This window comes from Takifugu rubripes, chromosome 4 (assembly GCF_901000725.2).
Source record: "Takifugu rubripes chromosome 4, fTakRub1.2, whole genome shotgun sequence".
Lineage (NCBI taxonomy): Eukaryota > Metazoa > Chordata > Actinopteri > Tetraodontiformes > Tetraodontidae > Takifugu > Takifugu rubripes.
Window position 1 is genome coordinate 10,158,546 of NC_042288.1, and position 25,598 is coordinate 10,184,143.

Consider the following 25,598-nt stretch of genomic DNA (forward strand, 5'->3'; position numbering starts at 1 on the left):
TTTAAAATTTAAATCCAAGCTTTACAAAAACTATTCAATATTTCCAAACATTCTGTGTCCTAAACTCAGTTGCTTCTAACATTTTGACTCACGGGGGCCTGAACATGACAACCACTGAGCCAATCATCAATCAGAACAGTATTTTATTTCCAGCTGCACTGTATGCTATACGTTCACCTTGTACAAGAAACAAATACAAACACACACTAAAACCAAACAATGTGCTAGTAGCCTTCTGCTAACACTTTGGGGCTATGAGGGATGGACGGGGCCCCAATGCCCCCCCGAGAGCCACTGTTGCTTCATCAGAAAACCAAACCTACCAGGGGAGGGGAGGGTGCTTGTTCACACAAGACTATGGTAATAAGAACATTTAACGAGGCAGTACGAGTCAAATAGGACCGAAAACCTTGAACATGAAAAAAAAAAAAACCGAAAACATTTAATATATTAAAAAAAGAAGATAGTGGAGAAAGATATAATAATTCTGCTGTCAGCATTGGACATATTTAACCTGTCTTTCCTGAGTTAATAAAAATTTCCCCAATCGTGTTAGCTGGTGCGGAAACGTACTCTACGTTTGGTTGTTTTCGAAATATCCCCGTACCTCAGTTCAGCGGTGAAATGATGACAATGCCAGTATGTTTTTTAAAGAGCTAAATCGATTCTTTCTTATTTTATAAGTCAAACTATTCTCGCTGGAGCAGGAAAATGCACGCTGCCCCACATCCTGTTTGTCTCCTACATTCTGGGGCCACAATCCACTAACGGGCAACTAGCTGACTGTTCTGGTCTGGTAAACATATATTTAACTTTAAATCAATTCGTTCTCACACGATGTAGAACAGAATGAAACAAGAGGAACAAAGAATGTGGATTCAAAGGTGAGGAGGGAAAAAATTCACATGAGACGACCGACAGACCGTCAATGTCCCTTCAGGGTCCTCTGTTAGACCAGCGAGCGCCGCCTTTGATTCCAACCTGCTTTTGTTGACGTCCCAGGAATCTCCACCTAATGCAGCCTCGAGTGGAGACGCAAAAGAAAAATATCACTGAAATCACAGATATGCTTGAGGAAAAGGTTGCCGGTCCGGAGGCGTTCCTGTCCGTCCCCTCTGGGGCTGAGCGCGTCCATACGGAAAGAAAGACCTGTGAAACGTCACCCGGCGGGCGGGCGGGCGGGCGGCCGGTCCGTCCAGACGGCCGGAGTCGAGAAGTCAAACGTAAAGTCGGACGGCAGAGTGAGAGAGAGTACAGCGGCTGTCCAACGGCCCAGTCATGTGCTCTCTCACGGGCTCGCCGTGCGTGGGGAGTCGGCCTGTGATGGATGGGTACCAGGGGGCAAACTGTAGTTGATGGGCACTCCCCCCGGGCACCAACCCCTCCACAGGTACAGGAATCCTGCCGGGGGTGACGCCCACCATCACAGGAGGGAATCTAAGGATTAAAAGGAAAATCAGCCAAAAATGTATGGGAAGATACAATTAAACTTTTAGTGGTTATTGAATGTTTTAATAAACAGATTAAACCAGCACCCGGAGTGCAGACTGCATTAATATTTATAAATATCTGGCTTCCCTCTCGACAAACACAGCCGTCAGGACGCTACGGTTGTTATACGTGATAAACATCATGTCTGTAAATCTAATAAGTGATTTCTGAAGACGGAAACGGACCGAGTTTCAGCCCACGTTATTCAATTCAGATCTGAATCTGATCAGATTTGCACGTCATTACATCACATCATCTTTTTTAGCTCCTAACGTCCGAGTGTGAGGCAGGGGGGCAGGAGCTGGCCTGGATTCTGACCGCACGTCACACTAAAGTCACATGACCTTAAAACAGACCCGCGGTGCTTCTGAACTCCATCATCCAGAAAAGTGACCCAGTTCAGATGTGGAAAAAGAAGAAAAGTGCAATCAGATTGAAAAATCAATCATTCATGCGACCTGATGATTAATTAGACAGAAAGGGGGGACTAAGTGGGGGAGGAAAGTTCAAACCTGCATCAGATCAGAGGTTTCTCAAGACTCTCTGAGATAAACTGTGGTTTGAGAACTTCCTGGAAGCTTGGATTCAATGATGACGTGTTGTTTTGGTGTGTAGCACGTCAGTAGCGTCAGTATTTACCTGACTGAGATTTAGGTGTATAATTTGTCCTGCATTCCTCCCGTTGCTATGGCCTGTACCATGGTTTGGTTCACTCGGCTGTGTGAGAGAAGCAGCTCGTGTCAAAGGCTAAAAATTAAACTAAGGAGGAGATAAACCTGTATTTAAAGGGGTGTCCCCCCTCCCACCTGTAGGTGGCGCCGTTGAGCTCCTGGTGCACTTGGGGCTGCTGCTGTTCCATCATCCCCCAGGGCGCCGTGGTAACAAAGAACTCTTTGTTGACGCAGTTTCGGAGGCTGTCGGGAATGCGGCCTAGGTTGAAGAAAGAGTGCACATCAGCGAGCTGAGGGTCACACGTGCCAATGCGTGTCCTCACACGGGCGTCTGTACCAGTGATGGCTCTGCGGATCTCTGTGGCGGCGGCCTCCCTCATCTCCAGCGACGCCTGCTCGCTGTACCAGGCTGTGTGTGGTGTGCAGATCAGGTTGGGGGCATCTTTGAGAGGACCTTGGGCAAAACTGGAGGAGAAATATGGACACGAGTTCATTTCTGGTATTTTTAAACCTGCTTTTATGCATCAAAGTTAACAAAAACACCAGTTTTTTAGAGTAACCACCTGAAAGGCTCCGACTCGTGAACATCCAGAGCTGCGCCTCGTATCCTGCCTTCTTTCAGGGCCTGAGCGAGAGCTTTCTCATCTACCAGACCGCCGCGCGCCGAGTTGACCAGGAACGCACCCTGACGCATCTAAACGCGCACATTGATACATAAAGACAAAATAATGCAAAAATAAAAATGTAACAATTCTTTACACTTTCAAGAAATGACAAAGACAAGTACACATTCATCTATTATTCCATAAATAAGTTAATTCCAGCAGTTAAATGTAAAGCTGGGCTGTAGTTCGCGTGCTATCCTCCAGGTGGCAGTAGAGATCAGAGGAACACGCTTTTTAAGTACAACATGAAAGACTGCTCCTGCTCGCACTATAAACACACAGCGACTTTGCAAATGGAGACTTTTTTTTATCAAAAATACTGACGTCTCGCCATCTCTTCACTACTACAACATGTGTGCGCCTCTTATCCTGATCCATAAAACTCTCCTTTTGTGCTTGTAACAGCTTAATGAAAGTTGAGTTTAAACGGCCTGTAACTGGGAGTTGGCTCCGACGCGGCGCTGGCAGCCAGAGGAATGCTGCCGGCAGCCAAGGCAGCTGCCAGGCCGCTGGGCTAAAGCTGGGGAGCAAAGCCTCACACATCATTAGTGTTGTGAGGAGCCTGATCTGAAGCTATTCCCTGGCAGCTCCTCAGATTAGGCTGCGTTGTGGTTCACCTGTTTGATGGTGAAGTCGTTGATGAGGTGGTGGTTGTGTTCGTTCAGGTTGCAGTGCAGGGACACGCAGTCGCTCTGGTACAGCAGGTCCTGGAGCGTGTAGACCCGCTGCACGCCCAGCGAGCGCTCCAGACCGTCCTGGAGGTAGGGGTCATAGAAGATCACGTTGAAGCCAAATGCTTTTGCCCGCATGGCCACCGCCTGGCCTGAGCGACCTGGGGGGGGGGGGGGGGGGGGGGGGGGGGGCAGAGGGTGTTAACAAATAAACACCATTCCAGTTACTCATTTCAACACTCTTTGGCTGCTCACCAAATCCGATGAGTCCAAGTGTCTCTCCTCGGATGCGCGCTGCCCCTGACGCCACCTCCCGGATCTGCTCCACGCTCTGGACCCGCGTGCCCTCCCGGAGAGCCTGGTACAACCAGGTGTTGCGTCGGTACAGGTTGAGGATGTGACAAAGCGTTGAGTCCGCCGTTTCTTCTACGGCCGCGGACGGAATGTTGCAGACTGCTATGCCTGGAACAAACATTTTGTTTGTCACTTCCAGCACCTGAATCTTGCCTGCGAACAGCCTCCATCTCCACTCCTCTCACATCGGCCCTTCAGACTCACCCAGCTCCCCGGCAGCCTTGATGTCAATGTTGTCGTAGCCACTGCCGATGCGGATAATGATGCGCAGAGCCTTGAACTTCTCCAGGTCCTCTCTGGTCAGGGTGATGGTGTGGTACATCATGGCCCCTACTGCCTCATTCAGGACCTGAAGACAGTTTCATCCCATAATATATTCTCATTTTTATCAAAGTCACTTCAAAGACACTCATAAGCAGGCTCATAAAGCACCTGAGAGAATGTAAACAAGGAGCTGCTGGTAGCGAAACCACTAACTGAATTAATCTAATCTCCCCACATGACCAAAACCATGAATTTTCATGAAATGTTTCTGCTGAAGAGAGATGCAGCCAGGCTGGGATACTAAAACTCCAGTTTGGAGCTCTCCTCCATGATTAATCTCATTACTTTAGCCGGGAGTGGAATGCCTGGCTGGAGAAGACGCTGGAAAAATGATGAGCAATCAGACTGGCAGGAAACCCGAGCAGAGTGAGTCCGCGTCGGGTGGAAAAAATAAGCAAATGGGTTTTGTTGTCCCCTCAGATGTTCCATTATGAATATTTTGCTCTGCAGAAACACAGAGGAAACACCTTCCTGGAAGCAAACACGGGGGAAGAGGAATTCAAAATCTGATAGGAGCCGATTAGCAATGTTGTTTTAACCTCCATTCTGGGGGGAAATCTGACCATGAAGCAGCAAGACTAGAGTCAAAACTTTTAATTCGATTTTTACAGTTCAGACATGCGGGATCAATAAATAATTTCCTTGCCTAATTCCTCCCTGAAACATTCTCATTTCCTAATTAATGAAGTATTTTACAACATGAGCACACTTTCTTTGTCAAACGGAACGTTAGCGTAGAAGATTGTTCTGGATATAAACCAGCCGTAATGTATCAAAGGCTTCATTGCAAAGCCGCCGTCTTTAGCACCTGCTCAAGGACAGAACCACGCGAGTGTGAGTGCCGTCTAACACACTGTGTTCAGTAGACGGTGAGTCAGGAGCGTGTGTGTAGGTCACTGCTGGCTTGCAGCTGCAGAGTCAATGTACTGCAGCAGACTCTGCAGGAGCCAGCTCACAGGCAGTGGAGGCAAATACGACAGCAGCATGTCGCTCAGAAAGTTGTTGTTCTTTGTTTGAAGAGCTGCTCTTCTGAAATATACAAGGCTGCTCCTCTGTGTGTGAGTGCTTGTGCGTGTGTGTGTGTGTGTGTGTGTGTCCGTCCAGCCCATTTGTACTGTGCGCTGTTATATTTTTGGGAAAGCTGCCATCTCTTCTCCCAGATGGGTGCTGCTTTTGTGTGATGTGTAAATACCAGAGCATCTTTGTGGACAGAGACTGTTTGTGAGTGTTTGTTTTCCACGTGTGTGTGATTAAAGGAAGATTTTTTTCTTTTTTTTTTTTAAAATGGAGGATTTAGCATGTGTTCCTTCTGCTCAACCTCTAAATGCAAGGTTAAAAAAAAAAAAACCCAAGCGGAGCACGTCCTGTGTAGAGTGTATAAAACAAACCCTGCAGCCATTAAACGTTCTACAGACCGATTCTGGTATACGAGCAATAAAATAAGGACAATCTCCATCCATCCCAGCTCAGTCAGAACAATTATGCTGAATTTCTATTACCATCCTCCTCCTCCTCATTTAACAAAGCAGCACTTCAACACCCAGTAGGATTACAGTCAACGATGAAACCATCACAGCTGAACTGGGAGAATGGAACAGGCTCACATTCTTATTGAGCATTACACAAGAGGAGGCGTGTTGGGAGGGAGGAGGAGGAGATGTCTGGGCGCTGGAATTTCATTTGGACTTTAACTGCAATATTGCTCACGATGCAGCGTTGAGCCGGTGAGCAAAGAGTTTTTCACTCAAACTACATCATCGTGTGTTGCTGAAATTTTAGTTTCTACCACCCCCTACCCCCCCATCCTAAAGAAAATGAAGCTATAAATGTAAATTACATACAAAAAGGAAGGATTGGAGGTCTGTGTAGATTCTCAATCATCCAGGTCATCGTATCCAAGGTAGTTCTCTGTCAACTGGACCGGTCCAGTTGACAGAGAACTACCTTGGAAGGATTGGAGGTTCATCCGCGTCTACCTTTTCATGTATCTCCTGTGTGGACTGGGCATCACAAAAGGCCACGGTGGCCAGATCTTTGAGGATTGGCATCTCCACAGTGCAGTCGCGGCCATCGAGCAGCGCCACCAGGGGGCGCGGGTGCATAGGCCCATTCATAATCTGGGGACGAATACCTGCAGAGTGAGAGGAGAGGAGTTAATAATTCATGTCTGGCGGAAACCGAGTGCGCTGCAGAAAGAGGCAAACACAGGAAAATAGTGTCGAGATCGAGTGTTGGGGTTAAATCAGCGTCACACAGATGTGCGCGCACACCTGACGCACACTGTTTGGTAGATTTCATCATGCTCCACCTGTGTGTCACCTGCATTCACTACCTGGTAAACACCGACCAGTGTCAGGTGAAACACTGCTGGTAACACAGATAGCCCGTCTTTATCTGTTAGTCACACTGTTACCAGGCAACAGGTCCTTTCACCCCATGAGGTCATCATCTTTATTATCCTATCACTGTGTAGAGGCACTTCTGTGGGTGCTGGTTCTTTGATCACCGTTCATTACTAAAAATAAGCCCTGAGTGAGCGCTGAAATAACCAGGCTGTGACAGTGTGCACATGATAAGGTGATAACTCTTCTACAATGCGACTAAAAACTTCCACGTGGAAATCTGATAAGTGCTGCAAAATTGAGCAACATTGAGGAAAAACAACCAAGGTCCCAAATTACAGGGGGGGGGGGGGGATGGAAAAAATGAGTGTGGGGCCCATACACCACCGCTCACTGACTCCCTGCTGCTTGTTGTCATGGTGATTAGAGGTTTTGGGCAGGATTATGAAATATTTTATTTAGTGACATCTGCGTGGCTGCAGAGGACATGAAAGCCCGCATGATCTCTTTCTGGCTACTCCACTCTTGCTTTCGCTAAAAAACCTTTGAAAACAGCATATTAGTAAGGTTGTTAATACCTGGGAGCAATATTGTAAAAAAAAAAAAACCCAAAACAACAAATAGTGTGAAATTTGCGTTCCTTTGTTTTCACTCTTGTGCTAATTTGTTGAGCTTTTAGAGTATTTGCTCACAGCTTTCTGAGACACCTTTGGCCTTCTTCTGCTCCAGATGGAGAAAGAGATGAGAATTTACAGCACGATCATTGCTGCAGTAATAAAAGCAGCTTTATTGCTCTAAAAGTGGCGCATGAAAGACAAAAATGATGAGCAGAAAAGCACATTTAGGTAAAGAATTCAAGTGAAGAACGTAAAAAGAAGGTGACCTAGATCTTTAAGCATTATTCTCACAGGCGACTGTGTGTGTGCATGCGTGTGTGTGAGCGTGCTGATTTGTGTTCTTATAGATAGTGGGGACTAGAAAACGTATTTTAGGAGCAAAACGAGGACATTTCGCAGTGAGGTCATTTTGGCTGGTACTAACAACCTCATAAAGATAGACACTCAAATGAAGGTGTGTGGGTGTGTGAGGGGGTGTGTGAGGTGGTGTGTGCATCTCTTTGCAACCTTCCACTCCATTATACACCGAAAGAGACAAAAAGCAACTAAATACACAGACAAACAGCTTTGGAAGTGGTAGAAACAGCTGATGAACTCATGTAAACTGTAGGTAATAAAAGAAAGTTACCCTAAAAAGGTACTAATCAGGGAATCTGTCAAAACACTGTTGTGTTGATTAATCTTTTCCATGGCTGCTGACAGCTTGTCTCTGGCGTAACAAGGCAGGAAATAGCAACAAATTTAATGATGATAATTTACACCCAACAAGGCTGATAATTAGGGTCTGAATGATTAGAATACCTGCCTACGAAGAATGGAGAAAGATGTTCCATATGTTCTTCTTACACGAGCAATTTGTATACATTTTGAAGTCACACACAGACACACACGCGCGCACACACACACACACACACAGTTGGAAACACTCAGAGGTGATGCCTGGCTCCAGGGAGCGCCTGTCACAGTAAAGTTAATGAGTTTTCAGGGATTTACTCTCAAGTCTCAGAAGACGCTGCACAACTCCAAAAACTGTTGTTTCAGTTCAAGTCTGGAATTTAGAAACAACAAAAAACAGGCAGGGGAACGTTCACTTCGCCTCCCCTTCCCTCCTTACAGTAGTCTCTCTCATCTTTGATTTATGGTAACTTTGTTAGAGCATCACACATTCCAAACACTTCGGAAATAGCAACTCCAGCTAAAATTAAATGATTAATTCGAACGTTCTTCTCACGGATTTCCCGCCAGACGTTAGCGTGAAAGCAGGCATTAACCTCACAGATTAACAGCTGCCTGGCAACAATTTTGAATAAAAGAACAGTTCTAATACCTGCTTCCCCAAACAGAATGAAAAACTCTTCCTTGACATGCCCATTAAAACAAATCCCCACATTCTTTTCATTCTAAAACATATTTTACAGGTGAAGTTTTTTATTTAAAAAATTATAAATCACTTTAAAAGATGCTAGAACGTTCTAGTTGTAATATCACCAAATGTAGAAATGAACATCTAAGCCCTTTGTGCATGGGAAACCCTGACAATATTGATATTATTAAAAACAAGCAGCGGCCTTATCTGGCTTTTCTCTGCTTCATGATTATCAAGCAGTAAGTGTGGGTTCTCCCAGGGAGAGAACAGGCAGCCACAGATGGCAATAATGAAAGTTCTTGTTGGGGCTTTTAATACTAAACACCCTAAACTAATCCGTGCCATCCTGCTTTTTGTTACCCTGACACTGGGGTACTAATGGGAGGATGGTACACGACAGTACACACTGGTCCGCTACACGCACCACCATGTGACCCTCCTTTATGTCACCTTAAAACACGATGGGTGTGTGAGCAGTCATTAGGGGAGGATCCTCAAGACATCAGAGGAAAAGAACACGAAGGAATAAACCTGATGACTCCAAAGGAAGTATGAGAACTTGCAGCAGAGCTGCCAATAGTGTGATTTTACCCACAAATGGATTCCAGATGTTTCAAACTAAAAAGCCTTTTTGGATTCCAGCAACTGTAACATCATCTTTAAGCGTAATAAAAAAAAAGAGGGCAGAGCTTGTAGAAATGTGTCCTTAGTGAATAGAATCTGGTGCCTGATGTTTTGGTTTTTGTTTTTTTTTCCAATCATGAAAAAGCAGCTCAGTGAGATGCCAGATGCTGTGAGTCAGAGCTTTAGGAGTCAAAACAATCAATCAGTGAAAGGAAATAAATCTGTGTTTGGTCCCTTGGGTTCAATAGCCAGTCTAGGGGTTCAATAACATCACACTGCATCGTATATATCTTTAGATTTTTAATTCTGATCAGACGCTGCAGTTCTGTGGTTTCCTGGCTCTCCGATTTCAGGGCTTCTGACATTTCCAGGACTTTTAAAAAGGAAGTGGCCCACTTTAGGACAGAGGAGCCGTGTTATCTTACCTGCTATTGTGATTCCCTGAATAATGACACTGTTCGGGACCATCTCAGATCCATGTTAACAACCCTCTGAGACAGTTGGATGTTGTCACCTCACACGCTGCTTTCATCGAGACACAGAGCTGGTTCTCAGCACTCTCAGAACAGGAGATCTCCATGCACAGCAGCTCTACTTTACCTCCCAACTTCTTCTAGAAATGCTGTAAAATTACTCACAGCTCCCACACAGGTTGCGCGACGAGAGGAACAATAATGGTGCAAAAACAAAAGGAAGTGAGGAACATTTTCCAGGGCACAATGATGTCAGGACAGTGGAGGTGGTCACTGAGTTCACGGAGAACTCTACTAGGCAGCTGACAGAAAGCCAAAAGGAGCTCAACGGGATCAGGACCAACAGCTGGTTCTGGTTACCTAGCAACTTCCAAGCTGGGGGCCACAGTGATGGGGTTGAGCAAATGGGTGGGTCAGACTTTCACTGAATATGAAAGAGAAAATAACCCCAATCTTGCCTCACCCAAACTGGCAGCATTCAGGTGGAAAGGGTGTACTTCCTGTTTTTTGGCAGCGATTAGCTATTCTTAGCTGCACACGCCCACATATAATAACCATTAATGGCTGCTGATATTCAGAGATGACGGCTGTGCATTGTTGAAATGTTCACAACTCCCCGACATCATCTGTTAGTGCTGCATAACACAATAAAACTAATGCAGACCCTTTTTTTCCAGGCGGTTACTGTACCCTATCAGTGCTAGCTACCTCACTACCACCCCAGCATGTCTCCTTTCCCTCTATGTAGACACACAAAGACCTTGTTTGTCCTCCCTTTGCCTGTTCTCTTCCAAACTTATCAGCGCCCAAATGCCCAGCCAAGAGGAGCAGGGGAGGGTGAAGATAAGAAACAAAAAGGCTGACTGTAATGGCAGAAGAGGGAGAAAGCAGAGCTGCCACATAAAGATATCTCAGGTGGTGTCAGCAGTAAATATGCCACAAAGTGAGCAAGACTTCATCCATCACTTTGTCTTTTAAATGCTGCCTGGTGTTCTTCAGGAGCCAGGCAGAAAAACAGCTGAGACAAAAGCAGCTGTCAGCGCTGATGAACAGTGAAGCGTGCACTCCAGCAAACTGGGAACATGCACTAAACACACAAACCTGGCAGGACAGGAGATAAGCCATCAGAGCTCTAGAGCCAAGAGCACCAACTGTTCCAAGTTAATGAGACCAAAAAAGCAGAAAGCATGAAATATCTATGCTAAAAACTGTTTGATGCCAACAGAATGATTCAGCAGCATCTCTTCCTGTGTGAGGAGGGTCTGTGCTGACTGGATAAATCCAACAAAATATTCCTGCAATGTTAACAACAGAGGAATCATCGGCTGCTTTGAACTTTAAGATATGCTTGATTGCTATTCCCTTTTTAATTTGATGGTATCCTACATGCCTCAACATGCACTGATAAATGCCGTTCACTCCCACAAAAATGACATTTTACAGTCAGTTATGTTCCACCCATCTGTCTCGTGTCTGCTGTTACACAGAAACCTGCACAAATGCAGCTTTCTGGACACACTTCCCCTGAGAGAACGCAAGTCAAACCCCACTCCCCCAACCCCGCCACAGCGGGGGCATCTGTGCGTCCTTTCATGCAAAAGCACCCCAGGGTTTTTTTGTTACTGCCCTTAATGACAACATGCACAGCTCAAAAATCTTACACGGCGATGAAACATGCTCCTTGCCTGGGAACTGCTGTCTCCACATGCTTCAAATCAGGAAGTGCACATGGCAGAGAAAATGTTGTGAAGAGGCTTTAAAAACCTAAGATTTTAGGAGGATCTGTACACAGCCCCGCTGGACCGTCTCCTCTCTGCTTCTGATATCCCGCTGCGTGTTTCCAAAGCTGTCCTCCTTCGTCACCTCACTCCCAGAACTTCCATTTCTCTCAATTTCAGATTGCAAAAACACTTGGATGTGGTTAAGAGCGGGACACGGAAAGAAAAAAAGGTGGGATGAAATGAATGAGGGTAGGTCACAGCCACATATGGTTACAGCGCTGAAACTCCTTTAAATTCCAAGAACAGGGCGGCAGGAAAAGGAAAACTACTCTTCAACTAGCCGTCATCATTCCGGTGTGCTTTCCTCAGCCTCTTCTTCTCTGCGCTGTCACCTTCTTCTCTCCCTTCACAGGGAGGTTGGTGCTGCTCATTCAGACGTCAGAACCGCTCCGTCAGCCTTTTGTTGCAACTCACAGAGAGAAAGAAATGAGAAAAAAGCGAGACGGAGCGAAACAGGGAGAGGGAGGGGAAGGTGGGGGGAGAAAATGGAAAAGCTGTGCCAGAGCAATGCAGGAGAAAAGATGGGAGTAAATAAAAGAGATGGGGGGGCATTAAAAGCGAAGGAGAGCAGTCACAGCTTTTGGCACAAATAGCATTCCCTCATCCATTTTCTCTGTCCATCACTCAACATGTTTTCTTTCCTTTTTTTTCTTTCCACTCCCTTCTCTCAAATTCGTGATCTAAGCCTCCCGGTCTTTAGAGGGTAGACCATTCTCTCCCTCCTCCTTTTAGTGTCATTCCCTTTCACACATTTAGCACTCTTAATCTGCGAGTTTACTCCTGCTCTCCAACACAGACATGCCTTTAAATGGTGACTCTCATGTCAAAATAATAATCCCTTGTTTGGTGCTGCCTGAGACCTCACGCAATTACTTTCAGATATAGTATATGTCCATATGATTACATTCAATCGTTCATCCAGCCAAAGCACCCAGGACACATTACCACACGAAACGCACCATTCACTTTGACGCCCAGGACCAATCTGGGGTGTTCCACCATTGTCTTTGATAATCAGCGGCACAATTTTGGTCTGTTAGAGGAAAACAGCCTTCAGAAAGACCCTAGCCAGAACCATTCCGCCCTGATGGTCATCCTCCCAGGGGTGTAAATACATGTCATACAAGCTAAGATTTTTGATGGTAATGCTGTGTGCAAATGTGAGAGATCAGGCTCCCTTGGGTAGAGACCTGCTATCTCCAAGGATCAAAACAGGAAGTCTGTTGGTGAGAGGTGATCACAGGAGCAACCGATTAGTTTGTTTACAACTAGAGGTGAAGACTGAAGGGGCAGACAAACACCAAGCTTCTTAGATTGCCTAAAAAGGTCTCTCATAATGAAGGATAATGAAGGTCAATAACCATTATAACCTAGTGTTCCATGTGTGGTTCTACCAATCTTATTAAGATTAAGATGTACTTTATTCATCCCCGTAGGGAAATTGAATTGTAGTAGCAACCTATACAAAGTATAGAAACAGAATAAATAAATGCTGGCAGATGTAAAGTCAGGCACAAAAGAAGGACAACGTCACAAACGTTGGCTGCAAAGAAGGAAACATTGGTCAACAATATTTGATTAGATTTAATAAGTCAGGCCTGGATTTAAGAGCCCCCACTGAACAAACAGTACAATGGAGCAAGACAGGCCTACAAAATAATTTGACCTCTGAAATTGTTGAATAAAAAGCACGGATGGGAGTGGGAAGAGAGGTGAGAGAAGAGGGGGAGTCTGAGAAATGGCACAGCAGCAAGAGGACAACAGATGTTGAGAGAATCAAATTTAACTAAAGTTCTTCTCATTTTGACACCATCTGTTCATTTCACTCCTCTCTTCTCTGAGACCCGAGCTGAGGAAATGGAGAAAGTAAGTAGAAAGGATATGGATAAGCAAATAAACACTGCCTGTAGGAAATCGAGACAGGGAGATAGTTGCTAATTACACGCGTCTGGAAGCTAAAACAAAACATCAACAGGCGTCCATGAAAAAAGGAAAAAACGTACAATTTCATTTCCCACCATTTCCAGCCTAGTCTGCTCCTGAATAAGACACACATACAGTCTAGAGGGAACAGGCACTGTATAATGTTTTCCTCAGGTGCAAATGAGATTTATCGGTACTTCTAAACATATCGACAACATGCCGAAACACAGCCAGGAAAAGTGTCAACCTCCGCAACATACAAACATGCATGCGCACACGTCCTTCAGTCACCTGGAGACATGAGGTAATGGAATAGACCTTAGGAAACAAGAAAAGTACACAGGGCAGACTCGGGAAAAAAATGAGCATAAACCGTGAGGCAGAGGTTGGTGTCAGAAGGCTTTCAGTCTCCAGTTTCATTGCTTTTAACTTTACTTATTTTTCTTGAGCGGAGTATGTGACCTCTCCTGGCTGCTTTGCATCTGTTCTCCCCAATCATCCCTGAATCACTTCAGGTCTTACTGAAAAGATGCAGCGCACTGGCCAGAAAGAGCTTTTCACCTTTCAAGGTCCAGTTTATTTGATCGCTGCTGCACAGTATTTCAATCAGTATTCAGAACACAATATGCCTGCAGACAAGACACAGCATGTCTGACAGCTCATTAGCTATCGCAATACAGTCTCTTTTTCATTATGTTAATGCATAGATATAAAATCTGTAAGCTCAGAATTGCTTATTCTCACATCAATGTTTTGCATTAACACAAAATTGTCCAAATAGAATCGGGAAAAAAATAAATGAGGAAAAATAAATGTTCTTCAACCAGGCTATTACTGTCTTTTATGCTGTTTATTTTCTACCCATCATACCTTTTTTGCGTAGAAAGCCTCTAAAACACAGTCATAAATTAATGTACTTCCTTTATTTGAACGGTGGCTTTTAGCAGTAAAATGTTCTAATAGGGGCTATTTTTCAAGAAATTAGCAACTGGGGTTGACTCACACTGGAAGAAATTGATGAAGACAAACTGAGTAGTCATGATTTGTCTCAATTTAATCCTGGCTGAGACTTACTGATGACAGAAAAGGAAATTGCTGCCTGATATTAAGGGGGACATCTGGTGTGACACAACAGACACATTGCTGGATGTTGTATGTAGAAGTAACCAGAGATTTGCTTCTCAGCAGTTTCATTCACGTCGAGCGCTCACACTTTACACAGAGTCAGATATATATTTTTAAGACAGGGGCGCCTGGGGTGCACCAGGCCTACAGTCCTGCTTTCACCAAGAAAACTGGGATTTCAAGTGGAAGTATTTGTCTAACTGGTCAGACAGAAACCCCTGATGTATTGCTGCCCTGATAGGACTAGTTTTCATAAAGCTGTAAATGCCCTATTTCCCCTTCCCCCCACTAGAACCAGCAAGCATCATTCATACAGCCGGAGTCCTCTTTCTCTCTCTCTCTCTTAATCCCTCACTTGGTGTAACGACTCTGTAGCTTTGACCTGGACCTTGTTAATAATCTGCTCCCTCTAAAATTATTATGCCATAACCCTCCTGTATCCTCACGCCAGACCCAGAAAATCAGGAGAAAATTGCGGCTAGTATGTCACCCAGAGGAGAAATGACCCGAGTTATCATGGACTCTACTGCAGAGGCCAGGGGCAGGAGCTGTCACATTCAGCACTGAAAAGTCCATAAGAGCCTAAAACAACATCACTTAATATACCGTTAATAGGAGTAAGGGATGAATATGACTCTGTGATAAATGGAAGACTGCTCAAGGACATTTTGCATAGTAAAACTGAAAAGAAAACATACTGCAATATTTACAATGATATTGTGTTTAAAACTGCCACTATAGTGAGTCGTTCTGTATCAATCATTAAATGAGAGCGATGAAACATGTAAGAAATACTGGAAAGATTATCCCTGGGGGGCAGCAATGCCACATATGATATATTCCAATCATTTAAAAAGACACTCATATCAGTAGATGATACTGCTCTTCTTTACAATCCAGCGTTCAACTGCAGGAGTTATTGGTGTGCAACAACTATTCCTGTAATTCAGGTATCAGTTCAATAGTAGCATGACAATGGCTGCCCGTCAACACGAGCTGTTACTTTTTCATTGTCATCTCGTGTCAGGATACCCCAGAATCATAATGAACTGAAACGCATTAAAAATAGATTTTTCACCTGAATAAATATCAATATAAATTTTTATGCCAACATTTTATGGGGCAAAATTTTAAATTTCGTAACACATAAAATGTGAATTAAAGATTAATGTCATATTCCAAATATTTCAAGATATTAAAAAAAGATATGTGGTGTATGTGTAACTCTGCAGCAACTTCTGACAACCAACTGTCCCTGAAACCACAAACTAATCCACTTATGACTGCCACCACAAACCTGTGTTGCTTAGCAACAAACATTTTAGGAAAATGCTTTTAGAACAGCTTTACAACTGTGTCCATTAAAGATGAAATTGCCAAACAATCAAATGTCATCCCCATGCAAACGAGGTCTATTAGGCTGTACATGAACAATATACGAGGCAGGTCTGCTGTAGCAGCATGTTGGTGCATCAAAACAATTATTGTCCGACTGTTCTCGCAGAAATAAAATTCAACATAGCACATTAAAATTACCTGACATAAATCTGCAGTACACATTTGAACTTACTCCACATTATAGTCAACTTATAAACAGGGCATGAAGAGAAGTTCATTTAATCTCACAGAAAGCCAAGAGAGAGACTGAGCAGAAAGAGAATATCTGTGGATTAGTGAGGCAGTGGCAATGGAGGATCTGGAGGATTAAACCCCTCCTCCATTCCCATTACGACCTGCCCAGAGAAAAGACACAATCACACATAGACCATCAGCACTGTAATTTGATTTTATCAGTCGGATGGTGCTGCTGGTCAGCCTCCAGTGAAATGGCCCCAGCAGAAAAATCAGCTCTTATGTCTTAAATCAGGTCATGGGTGAAGAAAAATATGACACTTCTGTGGAGCAGAAGTCTGATAGTCTGATATAGTTAAGAATGATGAGGATGCAGTAAATCAAGTTAAAATTCAAAACCTCCATTTTGTGACCGTCCAATGTTTTCGAAACTTTGACAGTTCAAATAAAAATGAAACAAAAACTCCAACACCGTATGACAGCTAAATAGCAGATGTGCCATCAATGATGGATCATCAAAAACATTCCAAATTGAAAAATAATTGCAGAATAAGAGGAACATAAAAACTGAAACTGCAAAATACCTTATTAGTTCAGCAACGTGCTACTGCGACGGCAAGAGATTACAAAAATAAAAAATAAATCACTCAAAGCTGATGCAATTTGCACAAATCTGGTTTAAGTAGACACGACAGCACTGAAGACATGATAGCATATGTAGCATCACCCTGTTAAGGGTTTATATTGCTAACAATAGATATGGATCCACATGCATGGCAGAAAAAATGCTTCATATCACTGATGGAATAAGAAAAACCTCATCGCATCAAGCAAACTGCAGCACCGAATGAAAGACGAAGCAATTTAGAGAAATCGCTCTATTAACATTCGCACTGTGTTTGGCTTTATTAAGGTCAAGCACTGTGAATCACAGTCCAGTAACCACACTCTGCTAAACAAATCATGTATTCCCCCCAAGCTGCACAAGTTCACAAACCAGAATACCAAAAACAGATGCTGTACACTCATTGCATGCTGATGATTCATCATGAGAATGCATCAAATATGCATTAAAGTAGCATGGAACTTTATATATATATATTTGTTAATTATTGACTAAGTGATTAAAAGTAAATTCTAAACTATTTTACAGGGATGTATTTTTGTTTGATTTTAATTAATTGACTGTCTGTCTGCTGAATGATTTTGGAACACAACTATTTTATCAGCCTACAACACACCATTACTATTTCAATCCATAAGTTCAAAAATTTCTCCCAACAGCCTTGACAAAGCAAACAATGAGAAGTACAGGAAAAAAGGCTTTACTTGTATCTGGAGATGCCATAGTGGAGACAATCACTGGTGGACCAGTACGACGGCTTAACTTCTGGTTAGCAACAAGGGACCCCTGGCCTTGGCCTTGAGCAGCAGGTACTATAGGGATGAGGGCACTGTCTGAAGCAGATCCACTACCCTTACGCATCAGCTGAGGACTTTGGTGAGGGCTATGCATAGGTGACAATGGTAATAAGTTCCTGTCCCTCTTCATCAGCTCCATGGGCACCGTATAATTGGTGGAGTATGCTTTTGGGACCTGTTGTGGTGGCTGCGGTAAAGCTGGCAGAGATACTGGCATCTGCTGTGGCATACCTTGCATAGAGTGAATAGACCCTGCAATGGCAGGCATTGACCCAGTCATTTGCTGGGGCATTATCTGCATACCCTGCATGGGCATTCCTGGCATGGTGATCCCAGAAGCATAGGCAGACATAGGTCTTGAGTGAATGGGCATAATGGCTCCGGCATATGGCCCTGGAGTGCGAGGTGGTTGGCCAGGATAGCCTCCAGAGACTTCAAGTAGTTGCTGAGAGGGTGCGCTACTGGGCCTTCTACCCATTACCTCTCCCATCCTTGAGTTGATGGACGGTATAGCTCCTGGGGTCTGTGGGGGCATCAGCTGTGGGTCCACGTTCAACATATGAGGAGTGTGTGGCGAGTGGTGCTGGTGGTGGTGGGGGACGTCTGAGCGATGGCTGAAGCTATTAGAGCGGCCACGCATGGGTGTTTGTGGTTGAGAAGTTGCTGATGGAGTCTCAATTGGGCGCTTGCAATTTTGGAGCAATCGGGAGAGTACACGAGCCTGGCCAAGGTTGGGTGCTACGGCACGGACATCATTCTCCTCCATAACAGCCAGCATGCTAGTGGAGTCAAATCCCTGCTGAATAACTGAGGTAATCGTGCTCTCCGAGAGGCCCTCGTTTCTCAGTAGAGCAAGAAACTCAGGATCAACAATCTTTTTGGGTTCTACTGGCAAAGGTGTCTGTGGGGCAGTGGGGGGAGGAGGAAGAGAAGCAGAAAGTGGATTAACCTGGGGAGATGCTGATGTTTGGATAGGCTGCACAGGGGCAGGGGCAGGTGGAGCAACAGCAGCAGTCTGAACCATGGAAGGAGGAGCAGGAAGTGGAGCCAAAACCGAAAGGTTTGGATCAGAGGCAGGCATGGTAGGCTGAGCTGGAAGGGCCTGTTGCTGTTGCAGGTGTTGCTGCAGTGGCTCTTGTTGAAGTTGTTGCTGTGGAAGCTGCTGAAGTTGCTGCTGCTGTTGTATTTGCTGTTGTTGTAATTGCTGCTCCTGCATTTGTTGTTGCTGTTGTAACTGCTGCTGCTGTAATTGCTGCTGCTGTAATTGATGCTGCTGCAACTGCTGCTGCTGTAATTGCTGCTGTTGCAACTGCTGCTGCTGCAGTTGAATTTGTTGCTGCTGTTGCTGTTGTTGGAAGGAAAAGGGGGAGGCTGTTTCTTGCCTCATAATCATACCCTGACTGGCAGGATCCACAACTAGACAAGTAGCACCTTGCTGCTGTGGATCAGAGGTGCGACCATTAATATCAGTGTATACTGGCTGACTGGTGAGAGGTGGAGCCTCGTTTGCATACCTTGGATGCTCCACATTGTAGTGTGCAGGAGATGCATCTCGAGAAGGTCTTCGCTGTTGGCTGTCTGTTGACATTTTGGCAGCAGTTACAGCACCAGGTTCTCTATAAGCCCGAGTCAACTCATGAGCAGTTGGAGGAGGATGTACAGGCGATACAGGGACTTGAGGTCCCGTTCTCCCTAACTGCCCTTGATCCCATCCAGCACGAGCCCCAGGTGCAATCCCAAAATGAGACCCCGATCTACTGATAGGGTGAGGCGGTGGTGGCTGATGTTCTGGCCGGTAAAATCCCTCAGGTGGACGAGGAGTCATGGCTGGGTCCTGAGGATAATAATCCTGATGCGGAATGGATCCCCGGTGGGCCATGGATGCACGCTCGTAAAGGTTTAGATCAGGCACGGAGCTCTTCCTCAGCCCCCGTGGGTCTTGTCGGTCTGTGTAAACCTGTCCGTATACAGCCTCTTGGTAGGAATACGGATCACGTTTCAAATCCAGGTCAGGGGGCCGCACTCCGGGCGAAGGTTCGTACCAGCCTCCTCCTTCTACGTATGACAGAGAACTCCTTCTGCCAGCTACTCTCGCCTGCTGCTCATAGACACTCTCAGCCCTGTCCCACTGACCCTCATTCCCTCCTAATGTGTCCCAACTGTGGGAGCGACCAATACCCAACTGTTTGTTAGGGACAAGCATTTGAAAAAAGAAAAAAAAAAAGAAATTGAAAAAACCTTTAACAAATGCTAAACAAAAACGTAAGGTTGCCCGTAGTTGTATTAACAGAAGTCCCCTTTTAAAGCTTCTGCTCCGTGACTCTAGAATGAAGACAAAGAAAAAGATAACAAGCAAAAAGAAAAAGACGCAGGGTCTATAGTTTCACCTGATATCAGGCTGTAATAGTGTCCGTCCGTACTATCAGGTGACTCCCCGTTTGGCTGTCGCTCCGTGAATAATTAATCTCTTGACATGCTGGTTTTGGTGTGTGCAAGGAAAGAGGACACCACGCATAAACACAACACACAATCCCACACCAACACAGAAACCTGCAGACGCACTAAAACCAGTAACACGGCACATGCATGAGATCAAATGATAATTTAAAAAAAAAGGAAAGAGAGGATAGGTTGGGTTATAGGATGGGGTGGGCATGGGCTTCTACTAATCCAATAGGATTTATCTCCCCCTTTGCTGGGACATTTTACTTGCTCTCCCGATTGCTATGGGGGATTACACCTAAATAAAGCCTGTTTAATTCCACTTCCCACTGTGACATCATGTGAACCAGATACAAGCACCTCAAAAAATGATGATGTTCACAATGACAGACTGTCTTCTGAATGGTTACCTACCTGAAGCTGTAAAAGTTCTGATCTCTTCAACAGATTTCGGTTCCACTTGATTCACAGGATGGGTAAGGGAGACCAGGAAAGGACTACAGCTTCAAGCATCACAATGAAATACAGTTCTGGCAGTTAAGTCCCATGTGCTGTCAGTAAACATCAAATCCACTCTGATTGGATGTTAATCCCCCAGGCCCTGTGCTTGCAGCAAAGCCACTATGCAACTGTTGCCCAATTTGCTTGGAAAAGTCCACCTTTGTAGTTTTCACCATCACTGCCCCACTTCAGGATCGCTCGAGCCTGCATGCTTAGTAGGGAACATTAAATATTTTAAGGTATATTAATTTCAATCTTTCTGGGCTTCCTCAGTTATTCCTTTCAAGCATTGATAAGCGATATCAGTGTCTGTCCATCAAAACCTGTAGGTGATACACTGAAGAATGTTACGTTAATTTTAACAATCTGTAAAGTACAATCAGAGCAAAAACACAATCTCCCCGTCTCCTAATGCATGACTGATGGACTTCTCTTATGGAAGCACTGTAATCTGGATTTTAACCCGTGCTAAGAAGTGTAACAGGAGGTTAGTGTGGTTTGTGTTCATCCATGCGTGTGTGAGAGAGGATTTAAGGGACGTTTCTTTTATAAACATTTAATCCAAAGTAACTAGAACCTTTACTGAAAATGAATATAAAAGCTTGTATAGCTGATGTACAGCTATACATGTACACATGTATTCAGACATGCTGAATACATACTCGTATGCTTTAAAATGATGGCATTTGGAGCCTTTATCGGGTGCATGGTAACGAGCGATAGTTATTAAAATTCTTGTTATCGGTATTTCCTGTACCATAAATCTGTGACCCTGGTTGAAACATGACCCATAAATAGTTTAACTGATTACCACACAAATACCAGAGTTGAAGACCGTGTCTACATACTTGACTTTGATAGGGAACAACTTCAGGATTGCAGAAGTCCAACTCGTACCGGACACAATTATCTGTGGTTCATCATCTTTTCTCTGGACGGAACGCTGACTTAAAATGGAAGATTTAGGAGAGCCCATTCCCATTAAAAAAATGCATTAATTTGATAAGGAATCCGTGTTGAGCTCCATCAATTGCTAGCCTAACATGCAGCACTGTGGTTTAACTTTTATTTTCTTAAATTATACACCTTATCTTTTCATAGATTTTTATTGGGACAGAGTGGTGCAGTAGTTACCGCAGAAAGCTCATAGCAAGGAGGTTCTGGTTTTGATTCCAAATTGAGACTTTATTGTGGAGCTTGCATGTTCCACAAGTGAACTCCAGTTTCCTACCACAGTCTAAAAACATGCACATTAAAGGCAACTCTGAAATTCCTCCTACGTATGCACAAATACTGTGATAAACTGGTGACTGTCAGGGGGGTATGCTCCCCACCATGTGATGGCCTCTTGTAAACCTGTTTAAGGAGTAAAGGTAGCTAATAGAAGATGGATATATATTTTTTAAACTGTAAACTAAACCTAATAAACCATCCTGTGCTGCTACAGGTTACCCAATGTGTAGATTAGCATGAGAAATAAACTATAAAACTAAGCAATCAAAGGAAAGAAGGTGGAAAATTGTGTCATATTTTGTCAGCAGATTTTATCTGGGGGGAAAAAATAAATTGGATATTTCTGTTTGTCTCCTACTATATGATATTTATCTTTAAAATTCAAATGTTTTTCCATTTACCACAGTAGCCAGGCTGTGCACACAACAACAGATTCACTCTAACTGAGGGATTTAGGAATTAAGCAGGGGATTTGAAAACAAATATAATACCAGCCCAGGCAGAAGCTCAAAATGAACCCACATTTAATGTCTTGACTTGCAAAAATTCAATAGAATACAACACACTCTCTGCTCTGCTAATAAACCTAAAGATAGGGAAGCTTACTTATTATGGTAAATATGATTTATTATCACATATCTTTTTTGTCTAAAAGCTAAGTAAAATCAGGGTCTTTTTTTTTTTTAAAGGAAAATAATCCCATCAAAATCAAACAATAACAATTTAGAATCTTTTATCAGTCTTGAGTCAGATCTTTCTAGGTTTCATCAAATTTACAATTGAATATCAATCATTTTCGAGGCATCAAATCAAAATTAGGAATAGTAGTGTAAACAGTGCCACCATATTACGCCTATTGAAGAGTTGGACATGAGGCAAAACAGAAAAATCAATATTTAATCTGTCGCACCAGTGTGATGCATGCCATTGTTTAATTAACACTCTACATCTCTGTCTTGGTCCCTCCTGGCAACACATTAATATTACAGGTAAGCCAGGAGAAGAACCAAGAGAGGGTTTTAAGCAGTTTCATGCTTTTTCATGCTTTTCCAAACATTGGAATCGATGGGTTAACCATGCAAAATGCAGCCATTTATAAGCTATTATATCCACTCATTCATGCCCCCATTCCAGGAATCTTCTGAGAAGAGAGGACGCTCTGATCCTGCCTGCTCTCAGTCGTACTTACACATAGTTGTTAAAGCCTTGGTCTTGGTCTGATGTGCATACATGAATAAAAACCACCTGCTAACTCAGAGCGAATGCTGGATGGCAACAGTAACAAAAAACCACCTCGCCCCCTTGAGTGTGACACGCCATGTTCTCCAAGCATGATTTGAATGTTAAATGCTCAATGACATATGCATGAGCATGGGACATGAGGCACCAACTGGAAATGGGATTACAATGCCACTACAACGGCAAAGAATAATGTTGTCACATGAATTGTAATGCATGCTTAACAGGCAGCTCGTGTAGCTCGTGACTGCTTTGTATGTGATTCCAGTGGAATTACTTGTCTCTGAAAGCATCTCCACAGGGATTGTAAAGCAGAGGCTGATGGCAATAAAGACCTTATCTGAATGCAATCAAATACTGGGGTATGTGAAATTGTGAACTGACAATAGCGTTTTTGACAGAAAGCATACAATACAGCTTAAGTGTTTCCTCTCTGGTAAAGAGATCCTCCACCCATATTCCATCACCTTTGTTCATGTGCCATCTATCAACATCCCCAACCAGACTCATTTTGAGCTGATCTACAGCCCGAACCAGGGAAACCTTTAATTTTCGTGACTTTAAAATGAACCTCAACGGAAAAACATTCTTACTGGCACACAAAGATGGGAAACCAAACAAAAATGAACTAAAACTTGAACGAAAATACCAAATCTAAATACGATTCAAAAACATTTACTCATTGAATCGATATCTCGACCAATTCCTCGCAGCATCTTTCTACAAGCTTTTAAAATGGGTCGTCAGAGCTATCTCACATTCACAAGGACGAGTGACATCAGGGCACACCCTTAATTCTCTTTACACATTTCCTGAATTTCCCTCTTTCATGAGGGTACCTATTTATATTTTTGTCTTCTTTTTTTTACATTTTATTATTGCAAATATCTCCTAATGATATAAAACTCATTCTACCACCATAGCATGGCTGATCGCATTATTGACTGCTCGCTGTGTCATCATCTCCTACTGTTGTACACATGGCGATAAATACAAGATGCATTATCAAGCATTAACATATTTATTTAGCTGCCAGCTAAAACACTTGGAATGGCCGTGACAAACTGCACTACACCATCTTGTGGTGTTAACGCCCAAGCACAGTTTTCCAACTTGTAAATCAACATTCAGGAACATGCTGTCACAGTGACCTAGTTCATGGAGCAGCATCGCTCAAATCCTATCTCTGCCCAGATCAGTCAGTTAGCTCTGGCTAAATGCTAACATGACGACTCGCGCCGCTGCTGCCGGAGCCAAGGCATGCTGCGCACACAGATGGAGGGGACAGAAGGAGAGAAAGGGTGTGAGAGAGGAAAATGGGGGACAGAAAGTGTATGGGAACCGATGCTCGCAACAGATGTTTGACACAGTTCCCTTATCGCAGTAATAGACTCTTGGCACTGGATCAAGCCCACAACAGAAGGAGCAGTTGTTCCACATACATTCTGGAAGATGTTATCAGAACTAGCACAACACTATGTTTTGAAATTTACTGGAGTGGTAAATAAATTAGAGGGCGAGCCGCCGCACATACTACAAAGACAAAAATGCAGAGACTAATTACCTGCATTACTTTAAATCCACTGTTAAACGACAGACGCTAGTAAAAGGGCTCATAAATTTCCTTCAGACGGAACAAGCAGCCTTTTTGTTCTTACCTGTCACACTGAGAAAACACAAAATTCAAGATAAGAACAAAAGACTTGGACTAAGATCAACTATGGCATCGATTTTGCTCTCAATAAAAGTTGTGCACCGTTTCCTAATCTGGTTGCATACAGGCGACACACACTGCACCTTTGTGTAATCTGGGGAAGCGATCCCCCCTCTGCCGCTCTCCCCGAGGTCTCTGATCCTGCTAAAAGTTTATTTTTCTTTTCTCGGGGAGTTTTTCCTTACTCGAGGCTGTTCACAGTCCTGTCTGTGAAGCCCATCAAGGTAAAACACGATTGTGATTTCAGGTCAGATAAATAAAACTGCCTCGGCAAACACTACTCAGAGCAAAACCATAAACAGTTACAGATGGAATCTACATTCCAGCAGCGTGACCACTTTTGATGGGAGCAAACAGCCCCACTTGATCACCCATTTCAAATTCAATTTGGGCCACAGGCACAGCTCAGTTAGCCACTCATCACAGTGAGTAAAGATGAAATCGATGCACTCCACTGTGAAACAAGTATTGGATTGACACAGTTCCCCTGAGAAGATAAAAGAAGATTAGGTGGGGTTCTCTCACCGAGCGCAATTAGATTCACTAGATAACGTTTTTGTTGTTTTGTCAATATGCGCGATATGAAGTTTGATTTCTATTTCACGCCTTGGTCAAAACACTGCTTCTAAATAATAGTGTGGGGAATTAACATTATGGTGCAGAACAGCCTGTGATTTGTTTCTCCAAATGCACTTTCTGTACAGCAGAGCTGATTTAACATGACCGTGAAACTGTGATTCAACACAGTCCAAACTTGCTCAATGTGAATCTCCTGTCTGACACATTTTTAAGAGCAGCTGTGGTCGCTAAAAGGACCATAAAAGTAATCCATGTTCCTCTTTTGGCATGATGATGACTTTATTGCCGATAACCATAAAATACAGTTTCATTAATAACCATATGAATCTGATGTCAAATTTATGTGCATGTGTGTAAACCCACCTGCACATAAGCTGAGAGAAGGGAAAGAGTGGAATAATGGAGTCTCACCCTCGCAGATCCTGTCCAGCCGCTGGCGCTTCACTTTGTGTTTATCGACCAGAGCCAT

At 43.8% G+C, this 25,598-nt stretch overlaps 1 protein-coding gene across 1 annotated transcript; it reads right to left on the reverse strand.

The window, feature by feature from the left end:
- Positions 1 to 123: 123 nt before the first annotated feature.
- On the reverse strand, positions 124 to 25,598 carry LOC101063195 (C-terminal-binding protein 2). Its single transcript, XM_029835742.1, is given in 10 exon segments — positions 124 to 1,372; positions 1,374 to 1,437; positions 2,298 to 2,421; positions 2,500 to 2,627; positions 2,726 to 2,856; positions 3,445 to 3,659; positions 3,754 to 3,960; positions 4,057 to 4,201; positions 6,153 to 6,307; positions 25,541 to 25,598. Coding segments are annotated over 10 exon segments (1,311 nt in total). The 3' UTR covers positions 124 to 1,288.